Source organism: Parasteatoda tepidariorum, chromosome 12, assembly GCF_982258835.1.
Source record: "Parasteatoda tepidariorum strain Cologne lab strain chromosome 12, Ptep-v5.0, whole genome shotgun sequence".
NCBI classification, from domain to species: Eukaryota; Metazoa; Arthropoda; class Arachnida; order Araneae; family Theridiidae; genus Parasteatoda; species Parasteatoda tepidariorum.
Genome location: NC_141766.1, coordinates 1,459,037 through 1,476,286, shown reverse-complemented (window position 1 = coordinate 1,476,286; position 17,250 = coordinate 1,459,037). Strand labels below are relative to the sequence as shown.

Below are 17,250 nucleotides of genomic sequence, written 5' to 3'. Positions count from 1 at the left end.
GTTTTCTGATTTCCGGATAACGGGTTCTGTACTGTAGATTAAACAAAGCCCAAAAGCAGCTACGTTATTCGTAATTAATTCTGGAAAAAACAAAAACATAACAAATTCAACAAAAATTAAGACTTTTTAATACTAATGTTAAATCTGTCTTACTCTATGGATCTGAGACATGGCACTGCAATAAAAATAACATGAAAAAACTTCAAGTAATAGTTTAAGAAGAATCTCACGTATTAAGTGGTTCCATAAAATATGTAACACAGAAATCCTTAGAAAAGCAAAACAGAAACCAATTGAACTAGAAATTAATAAATGGAAATGGATTGGTCATGTTCTACATAAACCTGAAAAATTTAAAGCAAAATAAGGTTTTGATGGGAACCTTCAAGGTAATAGAAAAAGAGGAAGAACTAAAAATACTTGTTGTAGGACGATTATAAGTTAATTGAAAACAATAGGAAAGACATGGAGAGGGGCAAAACAACTGGCAACCAGTGTTGCCAGATTGGGCTACAAGTAGCGGATTGGGCTACTTTTAAAAGTTCCCGCTACTGAAAATTGAATTTTCGCTACTTGCTACTTTTTGGGCTACTTATTATTTTTCGAACGCTACAAATCTTAAATATGCGCTACTTTTTTTCCTTACTGAAATATATATATATTTTTAAATTTTTTTCCTTCCCATTATAAAATGATTCTGAAAGTTTGCAGCTTCTTTACCATTTTTAAAAAGGACATTTTTGTTGCTGTTGAAAACGTTCTCGCTTCAGTTTTGGATTCTTATTGATATGTTTTACTGATGGAGTCTATAATCTTTCCTTGTTTATGTTTCAAATCGCAGACTCGGGAAATCGCAAAGATATATATGGAAAAATGCACGGAGAGTATGATGGGGAAAATGTTTTTTAACTCCAACTATTATTAATCGTTTATCTTCTGGAGAAAAAAAATCACGTTACTAGCTTTGAAACTCAGAAAAATTAAATCCAAAGTCATTAAACCTGATGAATGAAAATAGTTGTTGTGAATGACAATGAGTTTCCAAAAAATATCGTACTGTTAAATGCTTTTTTGTGAATGCATTTCACTTTTGTAAATCACCATCTATTCACAGTTGCACGAAAAATAGGAAAATTTTTATATCTCTCTAGAGCTTAGATTTGCCCGTTGTAAATGATGAAAGTATTTTTTTTAAAAATAAGCTATAATATGTTTAGCTATGGTTACAGTTATTATTTTTCACCTCATTTTGCCAAATATGCAATAAATAAATTAAACAAATAAAAATGAAGTTTTGGATAGTTATCATATTAAAATAAAATTCGTATTACCAAACGCAAATGATAATCAGAATTGGCATCAGGGAGAACGACATGAAGAAATATTTCATAGAAGGCCAAGGCCCACCCAATGATGACGATGAAACGCAAAAGATGGATTTTGTTTTTAAAACAAAAATATATACTATGAAATTTCAAATTATAAATAAAATTATAACTATAACAAATATAACAAACTTATAATTATAACAAACAATTAACTATAACAATGAAATTATGAATAAAAATAACTAAGTTAATTGAAACATAATGCACTTAGGGATCAGGAAAATTGAATAACGACAATTTTTTTAATTCGAAAATGTCAACATTTTAAACCTTTCGAAACATTTATAGTAATTGCAAAATAACTAGGAAAGATAATTACTTTAAATGATAAACACGGTAATGTATATGCTGTGTGTTATAAAAGGAGTTTAGAAAATTATTAAAGCTACTACAGTGAAACTAGCGTAAACTGATCAGAAGTGGAATTACAATTTGATGATTTTATAAGAGAAGTCATCTTATAAAAATGATAATAAATTGTTTTTACCTGTTTTGCACTTGATCATCAAAATCTTAGATGGGTGATTAACTTATAGAGATGGTCAACTTAACATGTTTCACTGTGCAAGTAAAGTAAGCACAGCAACTAAGCGAGCTGCGAGAAAAGAAAATATTTACGAGCATTTAGTGCAAATCTATCTTTTTATCATTGTTTTTTTTTAAACTTTGCAACAGATGTTACGGCTACTATAAATGAAAAAAAAAATTAGTTAAAAATATTTGTTGCTTCGTAGACGCTTTAAAATACTGTTTCATATGAGGCCCAAATCAAAATATTCATTTGTTCACCAAATTACTATCAAAACTATTCTCAATCGAGTTTGAAACAATTATTGATGCTGTTACAAAGAAAAGCAAAGTCATATTTCTCATCTGCGAGCTGAATGTTTGTACTTTGTATTGTTTCGAACTTCAGAGCAGAAATGATCAAATAGATTATTTTGCTTATCAAAAAAAGATTTTTTGCCCTTTATTTTTAAATACACACAGATGTAGGCCCATGAAGTTGAACTTTTCTGAATTTCTTGTTGGAGTTTAGGTCCTAGTTAGGTCTTATTTTTAATTTCCTCGAAACGCGAGATAATTTTTATTAAAAAAAAATTAGCTAGTGAGAACATTTTTATGTGCGAGTAATTAAGGTTCTTGAGGTTGGGGAACGAAGCGAGCTGAGATCGAAACCTCTTAGTATTCTTATGCAGCTCAAAGACCGCACCAACATTAAAATATCGAAGACAGTTCCGACTGATTTTTACACATAAAAAAGCTTGAAAAAAACGAGCTATCCAATGTTATTATAATTTTAGTGTTTTCTGGCAAACGGCGTTGTTTTACAGAAATATAGCAAAATAAATTAGAGCACTCAAAACATGGCAAACTTTACACTTTACTTATGCTGTGATATTAATTTTGTTAATATATATATATATATTTGGGCTACAAAATGTTCGAATCCGCTACTTTTGGAGCTCCCATTCGCTACTTTTTAATCTTAAGTTCTGGCAACACTGCTGGCAACAAATGGAGAGGTATGATAGAAGCCCTATGCTCTAGTTCGGAGAGAAGAGGAATATGTATGTAAAACCATAGTTTCTTATCTTACCATTATTAACAAAGTTTTTATTGAAGAATTTTAACTAAATCAATATAACTTGATAAAACTCCAATGCATTTAACATAAGAAATTAAATGCAATGGTTTTAAGGGTCACACAAATTAAAGAAAACTAAAATAGAAACAAATAATAAACAGGCAGCAATCTCGGTGATCTCGTCAGAGTAGAGTTGCTCAAAACCATAACCTGTTTAAGATCCAGGCACTTGCTTGAAGGATATTCCCCAAGGAGAGCCAGGGGGTGTAAAATTGCAGGTCAGTCAAACACATGGTGAGGAGTTAGTGGTGTATCTCGGCAATTGTTGCAAGGTCAAAAGTTCGTACTCAATCTCTGTCGATTTTTATGCTCCTGAAGTGCCTGGATCTTACACAGGTTATGGTTTTGATAAGATCTCTTTTCTTTGCAAATCTTTAGGCGTTCCTTTTCCTTGTGATTGCATTAGCATCATGCAGAGTAGTCCGGCTATGGGTATTGGTATGTATATTTCTTCCTTTTTTAGCCAAGCTGTCTGCTGTTTCGTTTTCAGGGACACTGATGTGTGCCGGCATCTATTACAGGGTGAAGATCTTGCTTGATTTTTCCAGATCTCTCGGCCGTTGCAGGATATCTTGAGTTAATCTTGACTGGCCAGCATGGATTGTTTCTAGTTCAACCTTACTGTCACAAAAAACTCCAGTCCACTGTGTCCACTACCAAGAGATGAATATTTGTCTAGGGCAAGGTTGATTGCTCTCAATTCATTGGTAAAATTTGAGGCGATATAGCCAGTGCTCATTGCAAGGCTTATTGTTGCGCCATTTAGCAGGACAAAGAACAAATATATTTAAATCACAATTAGATTCAAATCTATCTGGAAACAAGCAATGAAGAAATAAAGTTGGTATAGATTCATATGAAACAAAAGCAATCATAAGTCACACTGAAATGCATATTTAATGAATGAAAGGGAACAGTATTGTGTTAAATTAGATCATTTAGCTAAAGAATTTAAATTGTTATAATTAAGTACCATACTAATTAAATTAATTCAAAATTAGCATTATAAAAGAAATGAAATGATCTAAATAGCATAAAATAGTACTTAATTTAATAGATTAAAACCTCTCTAAAAAATAAAATTGAATTCACGATTATTTCAAACAAGCAATAAAGAAACAAAATAAAAATTAAAAATCCTCATTACATTTAGCTTCCTCAAAAATGCCTTCATCATTTGCATACAAGTGCCACTCATCAGACAGTTCACAACATTTATCGATATTTTTGAATATTCACAACCAATATAGTCAAATTTTTTGGAGATCCTCTTTCGCAGAAGGAAATTTTTCAAACTAGGAATAAATATTCTCTAAAAAATTAACAACATTCCCAAACTCTTCTATTGTTGAACCTTTACCAAAGGCATTATGTATAACATGCAAGTTTCATGTTCATATATTCATTAATTAGTTATATAATCTGTGTAACTTTTTTGCCAAATAACTGAAACAAAGATTTATTAACATTTAGTCCATCGGACCCAAGCATCATTATATGCTTTAAATCTATTTCACGAGAATCTAAAATATTTTCATTGCCTTAAAAATATTTAGGGCAGTTGCATGCCCCAACAGTTCTGAACCTAAGTATCTTTCAGATAAACCACTACCACTACTAGACCAATAACAAATGTGCACATCAAATTGCTCTAAATTTCAATCATTGAGCGTCTCGTCAAACATTAAGGTGTTTCTCCTTCTTGAACTCATTGGTGATCTGTTTAAAAAATTAAGGACTAAGTCCATGAGATATAGATACTTTCATGGAATGCAAAGTCATCCCAGAGCACAATTTTGAGTCTGGGAAGACACCTGAAAATACTTCTTTACATCATCCTGCATTAAAAAAAAAACAATTGCTCAGAGCAACAAGGATAGTCCAAATAATCTCCGACCATAATAGTTTATCTTCTGGAGTAAGAGTGCATATGTTTTTGATTCAGTAGTACTGGATCCTGATTCCAAACAAACACTATTGCCATCAGCAATCACAAGATGCTTTTGAGAAGCATCATTATTTTTTTTTCATTATAATTCTTATGTTTTGTTGTGCCAGAATGCAGCAAAAGCTGAATCTTGCCACTGTTACTGAATATTAACTGTACACTGAGAAACAGTGCAGTAAGCAGAATATTCATCTTTACCCATCAGACACCAGTCTAACTTTACCATTACTTTTATCCCCTAAATCAAGTCAATCAGCATGAAATCGTGTGAAATGATTCGGCATCTTTTACTTAAAATTTAACTTGTTTTCAAAACTAAAACAGATTATACATATACGTAATAAAAATAAACAAAACGTAATCGTGATGAAACAAAATATTAACATAATTTTAAGAGAAAAACAAGAGTTAGCACTTTAAAAGAAAACGACATTAATAATTTAGCTCAGGAACTGTTAAGAAAAAAAAATCACAAAAGAGTAGTCTAAGTTTACAAAGCACTAAAACAAAATACCTGCAAAAGACTAAGACATCATTCATTTCTTCCTCAAAGGATTTCTTCAAATAGGCAGTGGAGGTCCAATCAGATTATTAAGTTACATTCATTTCCTCCAAATGAACTAACACCATACAAGCCCAATTCAAGATAAGAAATGGGTGCATAAAACAACCCCTGACCTAAAGAGGCCCCTTCAACTTTCTTTTTTTAAATAGAATAACCCACAGATGAGAGATTTGTAGAAGAGAGAGAAAGAAAGATTTTGACAGACTATTGCAATTTCAATACCTTCCTCCCTTCCTCAATGACTTTAATGAAATTGATAAATACCCTTTAAATGGAAAAGCAGAAATGATTCATTCCATTCCTGCTATTATATGGTTGCCTGTCCTGTGCCACCATGGAAATGACAAAAAAGGAGTTGCTCCAAGGAGCTCCCTACAGCCTAATAGGTAGAAGAAACTTAGTCATTATTTGAAACTACTGTTTAACAACTTCAAGAGGTAGGAAATGAGGGAGAGCACTATTTGTAAGGCCCCTGACTTGTTATTGAGCTGGATCAAGGACAAGTGAATTTCAAACTAATCTTGATTAGCTAAGGAGGAAGGAAATAAAATAAATCAGTAAAAATCCAGAAGATTGTCTTCTGATGCAAAAAAAAAAAAAAGTTATTATAGGAAAAAAATACAGGCTAATTTTGAAAAATATGTGATGCTTTTTTAGCTTTTCATAAAAATATAGGACTTCAACCCTAGAACCTCACAAAACAAATCAACTGTTTCTGAGGAAATCATTAAAGGAGTCTTCATCATTGACTTTCAACCTCTCCCCAACATAGGACGATGATAAAAGAGGTGGTTTATTTTGTTAAAAGAAATGAAGTAAGAGCTTTTGAAGATGGGGGAAAAAAATAAGAAGTTTTAAAGACCTTTTGTATTTTTTGCCCAAATTTAGAAGGATTGTACAAACCCTGGTAAAAATCAACTAAAAATTCTAGTATTTTAATATCACAGAGCTACCTTAAATGCTACTATCTACGCATGAAATTTTAGTTAGATTTTATTTCGGCATCAAGTCAGGTGATTTCAAACTCCTATAGGAAAATCCTATTTGAGATCCATTTTTCTCATGATTTGAAATTTAGACTGTTTCAGATTTCTCAGTTGCTGTAATTGTTTGGAACATTAAAACTACAATCAGGGAGATGAATGAATCCTCCAGAAGTGGTTGCCCAGTTTCATACTAAAGACACAAATTAAAAAATGAATCATGCCATGAGTCAGAACATGAAGTTTCTAACAACCTAATGTTGAGTTTTATTAAACTGTGCCTCAAAAAATATTTCAATACTGATTAGAATTGAGAAAATGTCTCAACACTAATTGGATGGTCAAATAAATGCTTTTGGTGAACAAACATAGAGTTATCTTTTTGAAAGATAATGCACATTCTAATTGCAAGAGCAACAGTCGTTGATATCAGCTACGAAAAATCCACTCTTTGGGTTCATTGGTATATGCTTTAATCACTATAGAAAAAATGTAGATCTCAATCCAGAATGAGTAAAAAAAATTTTTATAGTTACAGCCAAACACTCCTTCTACAGTGAACCAGAGAGTATTAAATGTGGTCAGATGTGAGCATTCCATAAAATTAAGAAGCTATGCAACCATGAAAATTTGCCATTTGAGTGCAGTTCTGCCTTCAATTGTAAATTCATCCATAAATTTTTATGTCATGTCACAGAGAGTTGCAGGATGTAAGAGCTGCCCTCTTTGAAGAATGAAATACCTGTTTTCATATTGGCTACGCTTACCAGTATGGAAGGGTGTAGCAAAAGGATAATGTTCTTTATGACTTCTGAGTGGTATTAAACTGCATAAGTGGCTTACATATTGGCCACTACACGATCAGAATTTTAAGACGTCTTTGCCATAGTTTTCATCATTTCCCTGAACCTTTCGATCTGAAATAATTTCTTTATCAAAACAGAAAAATGCCAAAATATTCTTAATAGAGGTTAAATTAAAATAGAATTTTAATACTATAATAAATAATTTTTCAGACTTGAATTTAAAAATATTTGTAGGATACAAGACAGTTTTTGAATCCATTGTTATTACAGTATAGTGAAAAGGTGTTGGGAAGGCTGTACTAATATTGACTATATTCAATAACAAAATTTCAGTTAAAGTACTTAGGAAATTGTTATGAAGAAATGACTTTATTATATATAATAGCTGAAAAAATAAATGTAGATATTCCATAAATTTAATCCTTATTCAGTTTTCACTGTTAACTTTTATCTTATACTAGTGATCCTTAAAAATATTTTACGGTTTATACAAATATATTTTTAAATGCTTATTGGAGAAGCATTTTTCGAAATGTTAAGTTGATTCTGGCATTAAGGGCTTTTTTTCGAACAGGAAGACAGTGATACCAATGTCTATTTGTTGGCCATTCCATTAAAAGAAGACTGCCATGTTCTAGAAGCAGTTTTAAAGAATCATCCTGTTTTCCTCTTGAATCTTTATGTTTGAAAATAAAGTCTCGATTTTGACCAAAAGATAATGATGCAATTGGGGCATCTGGAACAAGTTCTTTTTCATCATCACGATGGTCCCCCATATGATCTTCTCCATTTTTATATCTAAAAAAAAAATTTAAAAAAAAAAAAACATTTAATATGACCCATTAACCAAAGCACCTTACAAAATGCCTGGTATTTTGCAAATATAGTCAGATTTTTTTTTTCAAAAGTTATTTAGTGTATTTTATTTTCTTATTTTTAAAGCTTTTTTAAAAAAAAAATTATACTAAATAATAGATATTACTAGGGGTGAGGGGGGCTGGAGTCAGGACTCATATTAAAAAAATAAAAGAATTTATTTTCCTTTTTTAGGTTTGCCAAGTCTATGTAAAATTCAGATTTGGAAAATAAAATAAAAAAAACAGACACACGCACACACACACACTAAATTTTAACAAAATTTATATTTTGTAAAAAATTTAAGATATATTTAACACTAAAAAACAACATCATTATAAAATTAGTATATATATTTGGTTCATTTTAAAGCTTATGGATTTAAAACATAAAATTAAAAAACTAATGGAAATAATTGTTTCTAAAAGTGATAATTCAGATTTTAACTTTAATAAGTTAAATAAACAGTTTGAAAACTACCTATTTATGAGTACAAAATTAAATTCAACTCCAGTTATGTTTGAAACACAGTTCTTTAATTCAGCTACTATTGGACTTTTATTCCACGGCACAGCAGGAATCCGATTTCCGGAAAAAGAGTAGGATAATCCATCCTCTCCATATGAAACCTACACAAATTTAATGCATTCAATTATTATGAGCATGTTTAAGCCTAAACCACATTGCACAGTAAATTAAAAACCTAATAACTATACCTGTCCGTATTTTCATAGATCTTTATATTCCATTGAAAATTAATAATTATAAGCTCTATGATCACCTTGCATTTTAAATACTAAAGAAAATAATTCAGATACTGAATTGGAAAACATTTATCATTCAATAACGTTTCTGAATATATTTGTGTTACATGATTAAACATGCTTCATGAGATGGAAGGAAAAAAAAACCAGGCTCGAGATAAGTTAGCCAACTTTTTAAGGTTCTTTTAAAAAAATTTATTAATATAAAAAAGATTCCAACAGATCATTTTGAATGAAAATAATCTTGACTGATACTAATTGAACTAAAATCAAGCATCAAATAACATATCTCAGAGTTTGTGCCAAATTTTTTGGGGAAAAAAATCATGGACTTCTATGTTTTTATATATATTTCCTTTTCTCTGCTTTTTTCTTTTTTAGGTATTTTATTTAAATTTTATAAATTGATAAAATTTCTTAATTTATCCATTTTATGCTCACCAAGATCACTCATTTACACATACAGACTTGCCAACATTGTAATCTGCTTGACCTTACATTTCTAAAGTAAGCTTTGACACTCAACAAAGTGTTATAAAAGTAAATAATTGATAATGCTTTTACACAAAATCATCACATCATCATCAGACAAAAAAACTCACTTTCTCTGAATACACATACCTTATTTTCCCTGATGGATTCGAATTTCTGACACTCAAAATATAGCTGGTAGCTGCAATCTGGGAAATATGACTTCAATAGTTTGGTCAGAAGAGTGGTCCAAAGTTTGGACCCCTTAATGTTAATTTTACTTTTTGCATATTTTACCATATCTCCAGAATTCCAGAATATTTATTACAGTGTAACGTCCCATATCCGGACGTCCCTTTTCCGGAAGGGTCGATTTCCCGGACACTTTTTAACAATAAAAATAAACAAACATTTCTTCATCTTCCCCTCTCCTTTAAAAAAAAAAAAAACGAAGTCTTTTGACAGGTTTTTCCCCTTCTCAGCTTCTAGAGATCTATGCATTGAACCCATAAATCAACAGAAAAGAGAACAGAAGATCTACTAAGACCATAAGGCTCCTCCTCTGGAATGCAGGAAGGGGGGGGGGGGTTGTCTTCAAAAGAGCACAACTGAGTCCCCTCCCTCCCCCTTCTTTCCTATGCAGCTGGCTAGTAAAAGAGGCATTTCCTGGAACCTTTTTGAATGTTAAAGTGGAGGGGGAATCCCCTTTAGTCACACAAGAAAAAATAAAGAGAACCCAATTAGCATGCCACGCCTTTATGCTTGATTGATAGCCAATGATGGGAGAGAAAATAAGAATTTGTCACTACCCCGCCCTCAACTTGAATGACAAGTAAGGAGGAAATGAATTTTTCTTCTCCACCTACCCACCTTATTTAATGACGGGAATTTCCCCTTGCTTGAATCGTTCTAGTTCAAAATGGTGGAGAGAGCAATTAATATTTTCATAACTGGGAATTTTTTTCGTTTTCTATATTTATTTTTAGAATAGCAATAATTATTTTTTTTTCTAATATTTTATTTATGATTGATTAGATATCATTCTAATACTAAAACATTATTGCCCGAAAAATAATGTTCATTTATTTTCTGCTTCTTAGATTCAGATCATTTTAAGCTTTGTTTACCTTGGAGGTCAATTATACAGAAAAATCAAATATACGGACTTCAGAAAGTCCCGCCGATTCCGGATACGCGACTTTCCACTGTATTTTGTTTATTAATAGTCAAAAAAAAATTTGAATTGTAGGGTATACAATTTCTTTACATCATTTTAAAGAATGCAATTTTAGATGACAAAATACAAGATTTGAGCAAATCGGTCAAACAGTTCTCAAGCAACCAAATATTAAATATATATATACATTCAAAAGCTAAATGAAATCAAGCATGTTAAAAAATTATAATTCAAATTTTAAATTCACCTGATGTAACATCGCTTTAGAAAAATAAAAAACCTGAATTTTTACTTTCAAAAAAATAAAATATGAAAGTAAAATTCCTTTCACACTTTCTCCTTTAAAAAAAAAAAAGTATGAACTTTTAGACAGCTTAAACCTAGGGACTTTTAAGATTGCTGAATTTTTGCACGGTAAAATAAAATGATATTAAGCACCTTTAAAGTGTGTACAAACACTAATAATGAACTTCTAAATGGAGTTTGTTTTTTTTTACTACGCTAAAGACCCTCTCACATTCAGCATTGTTGTTTGCTTAAAATACCAAACATGCTCTTTGCTATTTAACTATATTTCTTACAGCATCCATCCTGGGATGTTATTTTCGAAATCTTATTTCATATAAATTCATTCTTCATTTTGAACCTTAACAGGTAAATCGGTTATTTGTAATTCTTTAAATTCCTTCACGTTTACCATTTCCTCTGTTTCTTTGTCACTACTACATAGAGGAAAATCTTTTTAGAAAAAATCTACATCTTTGAAAGGTTTTGCATGCAGTAGACCAACGTTTGCAATTTCAGCACACAATAAAAGTTCACTGTTTATTGCGTGAACACGAATCGTATGATTCTTAAATCTTGATTCTTGAATTGAAAAAAAAATCACAACATATGATTTTTAAAACATGTGGATATGAATCGAGTTTTTTGACTTTTAAATCATATGAATCACAATCGTGAAGCATGATTTTTGAATTGTGAGAAGAATCACAACATATAATTTTTAAAACAGGCGAGTATGAATCGCGATTTGCGATTTTTAAATCTTGCAAATACAAATAAGGACGCCCAGTGGCTGAGCGGTAGCGCTGTCGTGCCACAGGTCCCTGGTTCAATCCTCGGGCCGGGCAAGGTCGACTCAGCCTTTCATCCCTTCAGTGGGTCGATAAATGAGTACCAAGCATGCTTGGGAACTAAACACTGGGGGTTCCGCCTTCGGCTGACCACCTGACCGGAACATCTGCTCCTGCACCCCAGAGCCCAAGGTCAAGAAAACTGAGATGGGCACAGTAGGCCTTGGCCCTCTATGAGCTGTCGCACCACTGAGTTTAGTTTAAATACAAATAAGAATAGGTTAGGATGTGTGCAAGGCCGAATTTACGTATAAGCTAAATAAGCTGTAGCTTGGGGCCCCGAGATGGCAAAGGCCCCCAGATCCCACTTTTTTTCTTCTTTTTTTAAAGTTTTATTCGGAGCTGCGGCCCTATGAAGCCCAATATATATTTTTTTCTCTTTTTTACATCTCATAACATTTTTTTCTCTTATCGGATGTTTTTTAAAATCTAATCGAAGTGTTTAAAAATATAAAATAATTGTTGGCTATACACACTTTTTATGTAAATAAAAAGTAAGGTATTAATTTCTTATTCCTTATACTATTTCTAAATTCATAGCATCAAAATATTTATTTAGATATACAGAAGAAAATTAAATGAATTTGGTATACTTAGTTTAATTGCATTGTTTTATAAAAATAATTTATCTGTAATATTAATATTTAAAATAAGTGTAGAAGTCAAAGTGTGAAAAAATAACCTTATTTCCATGATTGGATTTGACATTCAAAGCTAAGGTCCATTTTTAGTATTTATGTCTAAATAAATAGTGCGGAAGTATTAGAACTCAAAATAACGCACTGAGTAAAATTTACGACACTTCTCGCAAAAAAAGAAGAAGAGGAAAAAAACAATTTCGGTAATAAAACCAAAATATTTGGCATTTAAATCATTCATTTGGTAATTTTTCTGTTCACAATGCAACAGTTTATCGAAAAATCTGGTTTTTAAAATTATAGCTCTTATTACCACACATTTAATAAAAATGCAAAAGTCAAAAATAAAGTTAACCGAATTAGTGATTATTATGCCATGCTCTAAGGCAGCGATTCCCAATTATTATTTATGCTTCCCTCTACGGAACCCTAAATAATGGCGGAACCCCGACATTACGATTAAAGTTTATTAAGGTAATTGTGAACGTTATAACCTAAAAAAAAAACTTTTTTTTAAATATTTAATTAGAGGAATGAAGGTTTTTCATTGTTTTATCATTAACAATCTTAAATAAGGTTTAATATCGGACAGTTAAATTTGCAGTCGTTGTACTATATCTAGTTCATTTTTGAATTTATTTTTGGTGTATATACAAAAGCTGAAAATGAATAAGATAAGCCGAATTATAGTTTATTTCTAAATGAACTGAAGAGACGAGTTATAAATGCTAAAAGTAATAATTTGGAAAGCATTTTTCTCAATAAAAGAATTTAGTTATTTTATATTGATTTGAAAAGTGCGGTATGAAATATTAATGTAATATTTTATAAATGCTTATTCTTTTCCTAATTTGTTCAACATTCAACATATTGTTTTTAGAAATATATTTTCATTTAAAAAAATGCCATTTCTATTTAATTGATATTTTACTTCAAATAATTTAATAAAGAAGACAGAAAGATTATATACGATATGATTTATAAGTTGGATCTAAATATAATCAGAGATCATAAAAGAACTAACTAGAAGTTATAAAAGTATTCATCCCCGGTTATAAAAAGTACTAATTCGCTCTAAAACCATAAAGTTCCATAGAACACAGTTTGGAACTACTTTCCTAAGGTATCATTATAAAATTAAAAAATTTAACACATTTACTACCGAACAGCAGGGCAAAAAACTATATTTTTATTATGTTACTTTCATGAGAAGTCATAACCTGATCACTATTGAAAAAAATTATCCTGTATTTTGGTGTTCCCATAAATACCGTAAATTTTACTATATTCTATAGTTTTGACCACACTTTCTTTTCTCAGTGTGGTCAGTACCATGATTCACATTGCATAAAAGATACTGTATTGTCGCATGAAAACAGATATTTTTTCTCAAAATTTCGGAGAGCCTTCTATTTTGACACCTCAAATTTTTTTTAAAAAATCATTTTTTCGCAAAATTGAAGGGAAAAAAAAGCACGTGTCTAAAACTTTTACATAAAGAACATATCCGAAAATTTTCAACAAAATCAAGAATGTCAAGTATCCAAATGACTTAATTTATTAAATTTTAAAAAAAATAATAATAAAAATTTACATGGCAGGTTTGTATATTTGGAGCAGAAGATTATGAAATCTAACACGAAACTGTGAGATCGTGGGTTCTATTCCAGCTGATGACAGTTTTTTATTTTTATTTCATTACACTGAAAAATGTTTTTCTTATTTTTTAAAGTATGCATGTTAAAAACTAATAATTTAACAATTATTTAAAAAACAAGAAGGCTCCGCTCCCTGTTCATTTTGCTCGCTAACCCTCGTGGTTGCTTCTCATTAATCAGTGCACAAATAAAAGGAAAAACGGTTTATTTCCCTTTTTCTACACAAGAATTACGATTGCCATTTACATTTTGAAGATGACTAAATTTAAGCAAATCAATAAAATTGGAAAATTGTTACCTCCCGCAGACTTATTTCTCAGTGAAGATAGACTCAAGGGATACAGCATTCGCCTCCGGATGATGTGAACCGAGTTCGCTGGTCGATGATGGTGATGGCTGCTGGTTGATATGAATTCTACACCCGGCTTGCACTGACCACAGTGCTGACCTAAAATACCCTCAGTGGTAGACGGATCATGGATTAGAGACCCCTTGCTGTCAGACTAACAGTGGGAGGCTTTTGTGGTTTTCCTCTCCATGTAACTCAAATGCTGACTGGTTCCATCCAAACGTCCTCCACGAAGACAAAAATTTCATCAAATATTTGATCCTGGAGTTCTCTTGTTTGCTGGATTGGGTTCAAAATTATAAGGCTACGGAGTTGAGCATTAGTAGTCGAAACTCGAAATTGGGTGGGCTGTTCAATGACTGTTATGAAATAAACTAATAATTTGGCCGCAATAGCTTGGTTAGTAGGGTATGTACTCGTGTTCGTGAGAATGGGAGTTCGAATCCAGCCGGCTGAAAAATACCCATGTGTAAAATGGTGACTGGTGCATGTTAAATCTGTCTGGGTCACAAAGTCCAGTAAGTTCTTCACAAATCAATACCTTTGGGTACTGATCCAGGAATTCCCTTGTATTCTGCATTGAGTTCAAAATTACAAGGCTACGTAGTTAAACATGAGTAGTTGTAAACTCAAAATTGAGTCAGTTTTTCAACAGCGGTCATAAAAAGAATAAAACTAATAATCAAATTGTATTTCTTTTTAACTCCTTGCATATTTTCTACACACCTTCATAATTTCATGTTTCTAAGTCTATAGATTCTGAACAACAAAGCAAAATGTAACGTAAAGGAATTTGTTTGTTAATTTAATGTTAATACTTAACAATAAAAAATAATGACAGTTTTCCTCATGTGTATATAAATAGAATTGAACTTATAAGGGCCCCATCATTTTCAGTAGCTTGGGCCCCGCCAAGCTTAAATCTGGTCTTGGATGTGTGTCATCAAGCTTGAATCTGTTCGCAATTCTTATGAAATATGTGCAAATATTAAATTATTTTTCTACCAAAAGACCATGCGTTCCATAAAAATTTACAGATCCCATTTTTTTATTCTTTCCAGGAAAGTGTCGATTTGAAGACTAAGATAACTCGGATTTCAGAAAAAGTACAGATTTTTGAGATAGTGCTGATTTTACTCTGATGATTTTTGTGAAGGCAAACGGTAGTAAAATCCATCTGTATTAGATCCTGAATATTTTTTTTCAAATCAAGGTCAATGTTGGACAGAATAAAATGCAGCCAAAAAATAAAAAATGGTTCATTAGTATAAAGAAAGCATTTCTTTCAATTAGAATAAAAAGTTTTATATACACATATTTATGTAAATTTGTAATGTAATTAACAAACCTCTGAAAATTTTGAAATACTGAAATACATTGAAATCAAAACTTCAGATCCTTTTACTTTTCAACTTCCGCTTTAAAAGAAATACCTTCATAATCAATACTATATAACCCAGAAACAGTAATTAAAAAAATGCACAGGAAAAATGCAACTACAATGTTACTCAAAATTATTTGAGATAGGTTCAACAAAGTAATCTTTCAAATTTCCATATTTTAAAAATAATTTTCGTATTTGCTAAAAATTAAGCAACAAAACAAACCGACAGGGAAATAAAACAATAAATAAATGTTCATAAATTAAATATTTATTTCAGAACAGGAATGCATACTATAATTAAGTTTATAAGGTTACTGCATTATATTATATTTCTAAGATAAACATGATACAAAGTTGTAGAAGAAAAATGTTATTTGAAAATTTGCTATTAACAAAACGAATTCTAAATCATCACTATTTTTAAAAAAAATTATCTTAAAATAAAACGAGTACAAATCAAAACAAACTGAGTTTTAGAAAATTTAATCCATTTCGATTCAAAATAGTTTAGTAACAAATCGTTAATAATAGAATTTAAAATAAACAGCATAATTTGAATCTTGACCAAAGAATAATAATATTTGTATGCCAAGTACCTGTTTACGGGGAATATCATGCCACTTCCCGAAAACTTTTACTCTCGATAAGTCACCACTGAAATATTCGATTTCAGTTTCAAGTCTATAAAATATGTAATCTGCCATAGATTTAGAGAACATTCTGGCATATCTTAAATTTAAATTCTCTTTTGTAATAACTTTCCATGTTAAAGATGTTTCATGTTGAATCCTGCATATATCTTTCTCTCGTGATGAATAAAAATCAATACTATCTCGAGAAAATTCCTGAGAATTCATGATCACAGTATAAAATTAAAAAGATATATTAACATTTCAAATTCGGAAAATAATAACGGGATTATTTCTGCGTTTGTGCGTAAACGTAAGCTTATAAACCGGGTCTCTATCTTTTAAGGAATTGGTAACTAATTTTGAACCATAGTTTCTACTACAGAATGGCAACAAGGAAATGATAACGTCGGATCAATGGGCTTTTCGCATTGTGATTGGCTGTTGACTATCACTCATGGTTGCAAGAATTTAGGAAGTTATCGCGTTTATTGTGAATTAAAATAAAAATTTCAGTAATTTTGTGCACGCCTGTCTGTGTTCTCGCGTAATCTCGTATTTGGTGTGATGAAACAATTGGTTCATTGATGGATTGTGTTTACATTTATTTGGTAAACAGACACTGGAAAAGAGGAGATTTGTGTTTAAAAAAGAAATTAGGCGAAAATGTTTTCGAATTTTTAGATATTTATAAATGTAACAATAAAAATGAATGTTTTCTTTGCTATGTTTATTATTTATTTTTAAATAAAAGTATGTCATTTTGATATTAAGAGTATGTTCTTAATACTTTGCTCTTAATACTTTTAAATTAAGTATTCTCTTATAAAAGCTTAGCTGCAATATATATA

General features: G+C 30.8%; 1 protein-coding gene across 1 annotated transcript; it reads right to left on the bottom strand.

The window, feature by feature from the left end:
- Positions 1-6,770: 6,770 nt before the first annotated feature.
- Positions 6,771-16,719, bottom strand: LOC107449519 (DNA oxidative demethylase ALKBH2). The gene is made up of 3 exons (XM_016065070.4): positions 16,367-16,719; positions 8,674-8,822; positions 6,771-8,136 (listed from the first exon to the last, which is right to left on the bottom strand). The coding sequence occupies exons 1-3, from the start codon at positions 16,625-16,627 to the stop codon at positions 7,848-7,850; spliced, it is 699 nt and encodes a 232-aa protein (XP_015920556.1). The 5' UTR covers positions 16,628-16,719; the 3' UTR covers positions 6,771-7,847.
- Between the last annotated feature and the right edge of the window lie 531 nt (positions 16,720-17,250).

Bases quoted from the DNA above. Each gene is read 5' to 3' on its own strand.
- LOC107449519 (XM_016065070.4), bottom strand. From the start codon at position 16,627: ATGAATTCTCAGGAATTTTCTCGAGATAGTATTGATTTTTATTCATCA. The intron at 8,823-16,366 runs GTACTTGGCATA...AAATTTGTGTAG, and splicing joins ATGATATTCCCCGTAAACAG to GTTTCATATGGAGAGGATGG. The intron at 8,137-8,673 runs GTAGTTTTCAAA...TTTTTTTTTTAG, and splicing joins AATTTTGTACTCATAAATAG to ATATAAAAATGGAGAAGATC.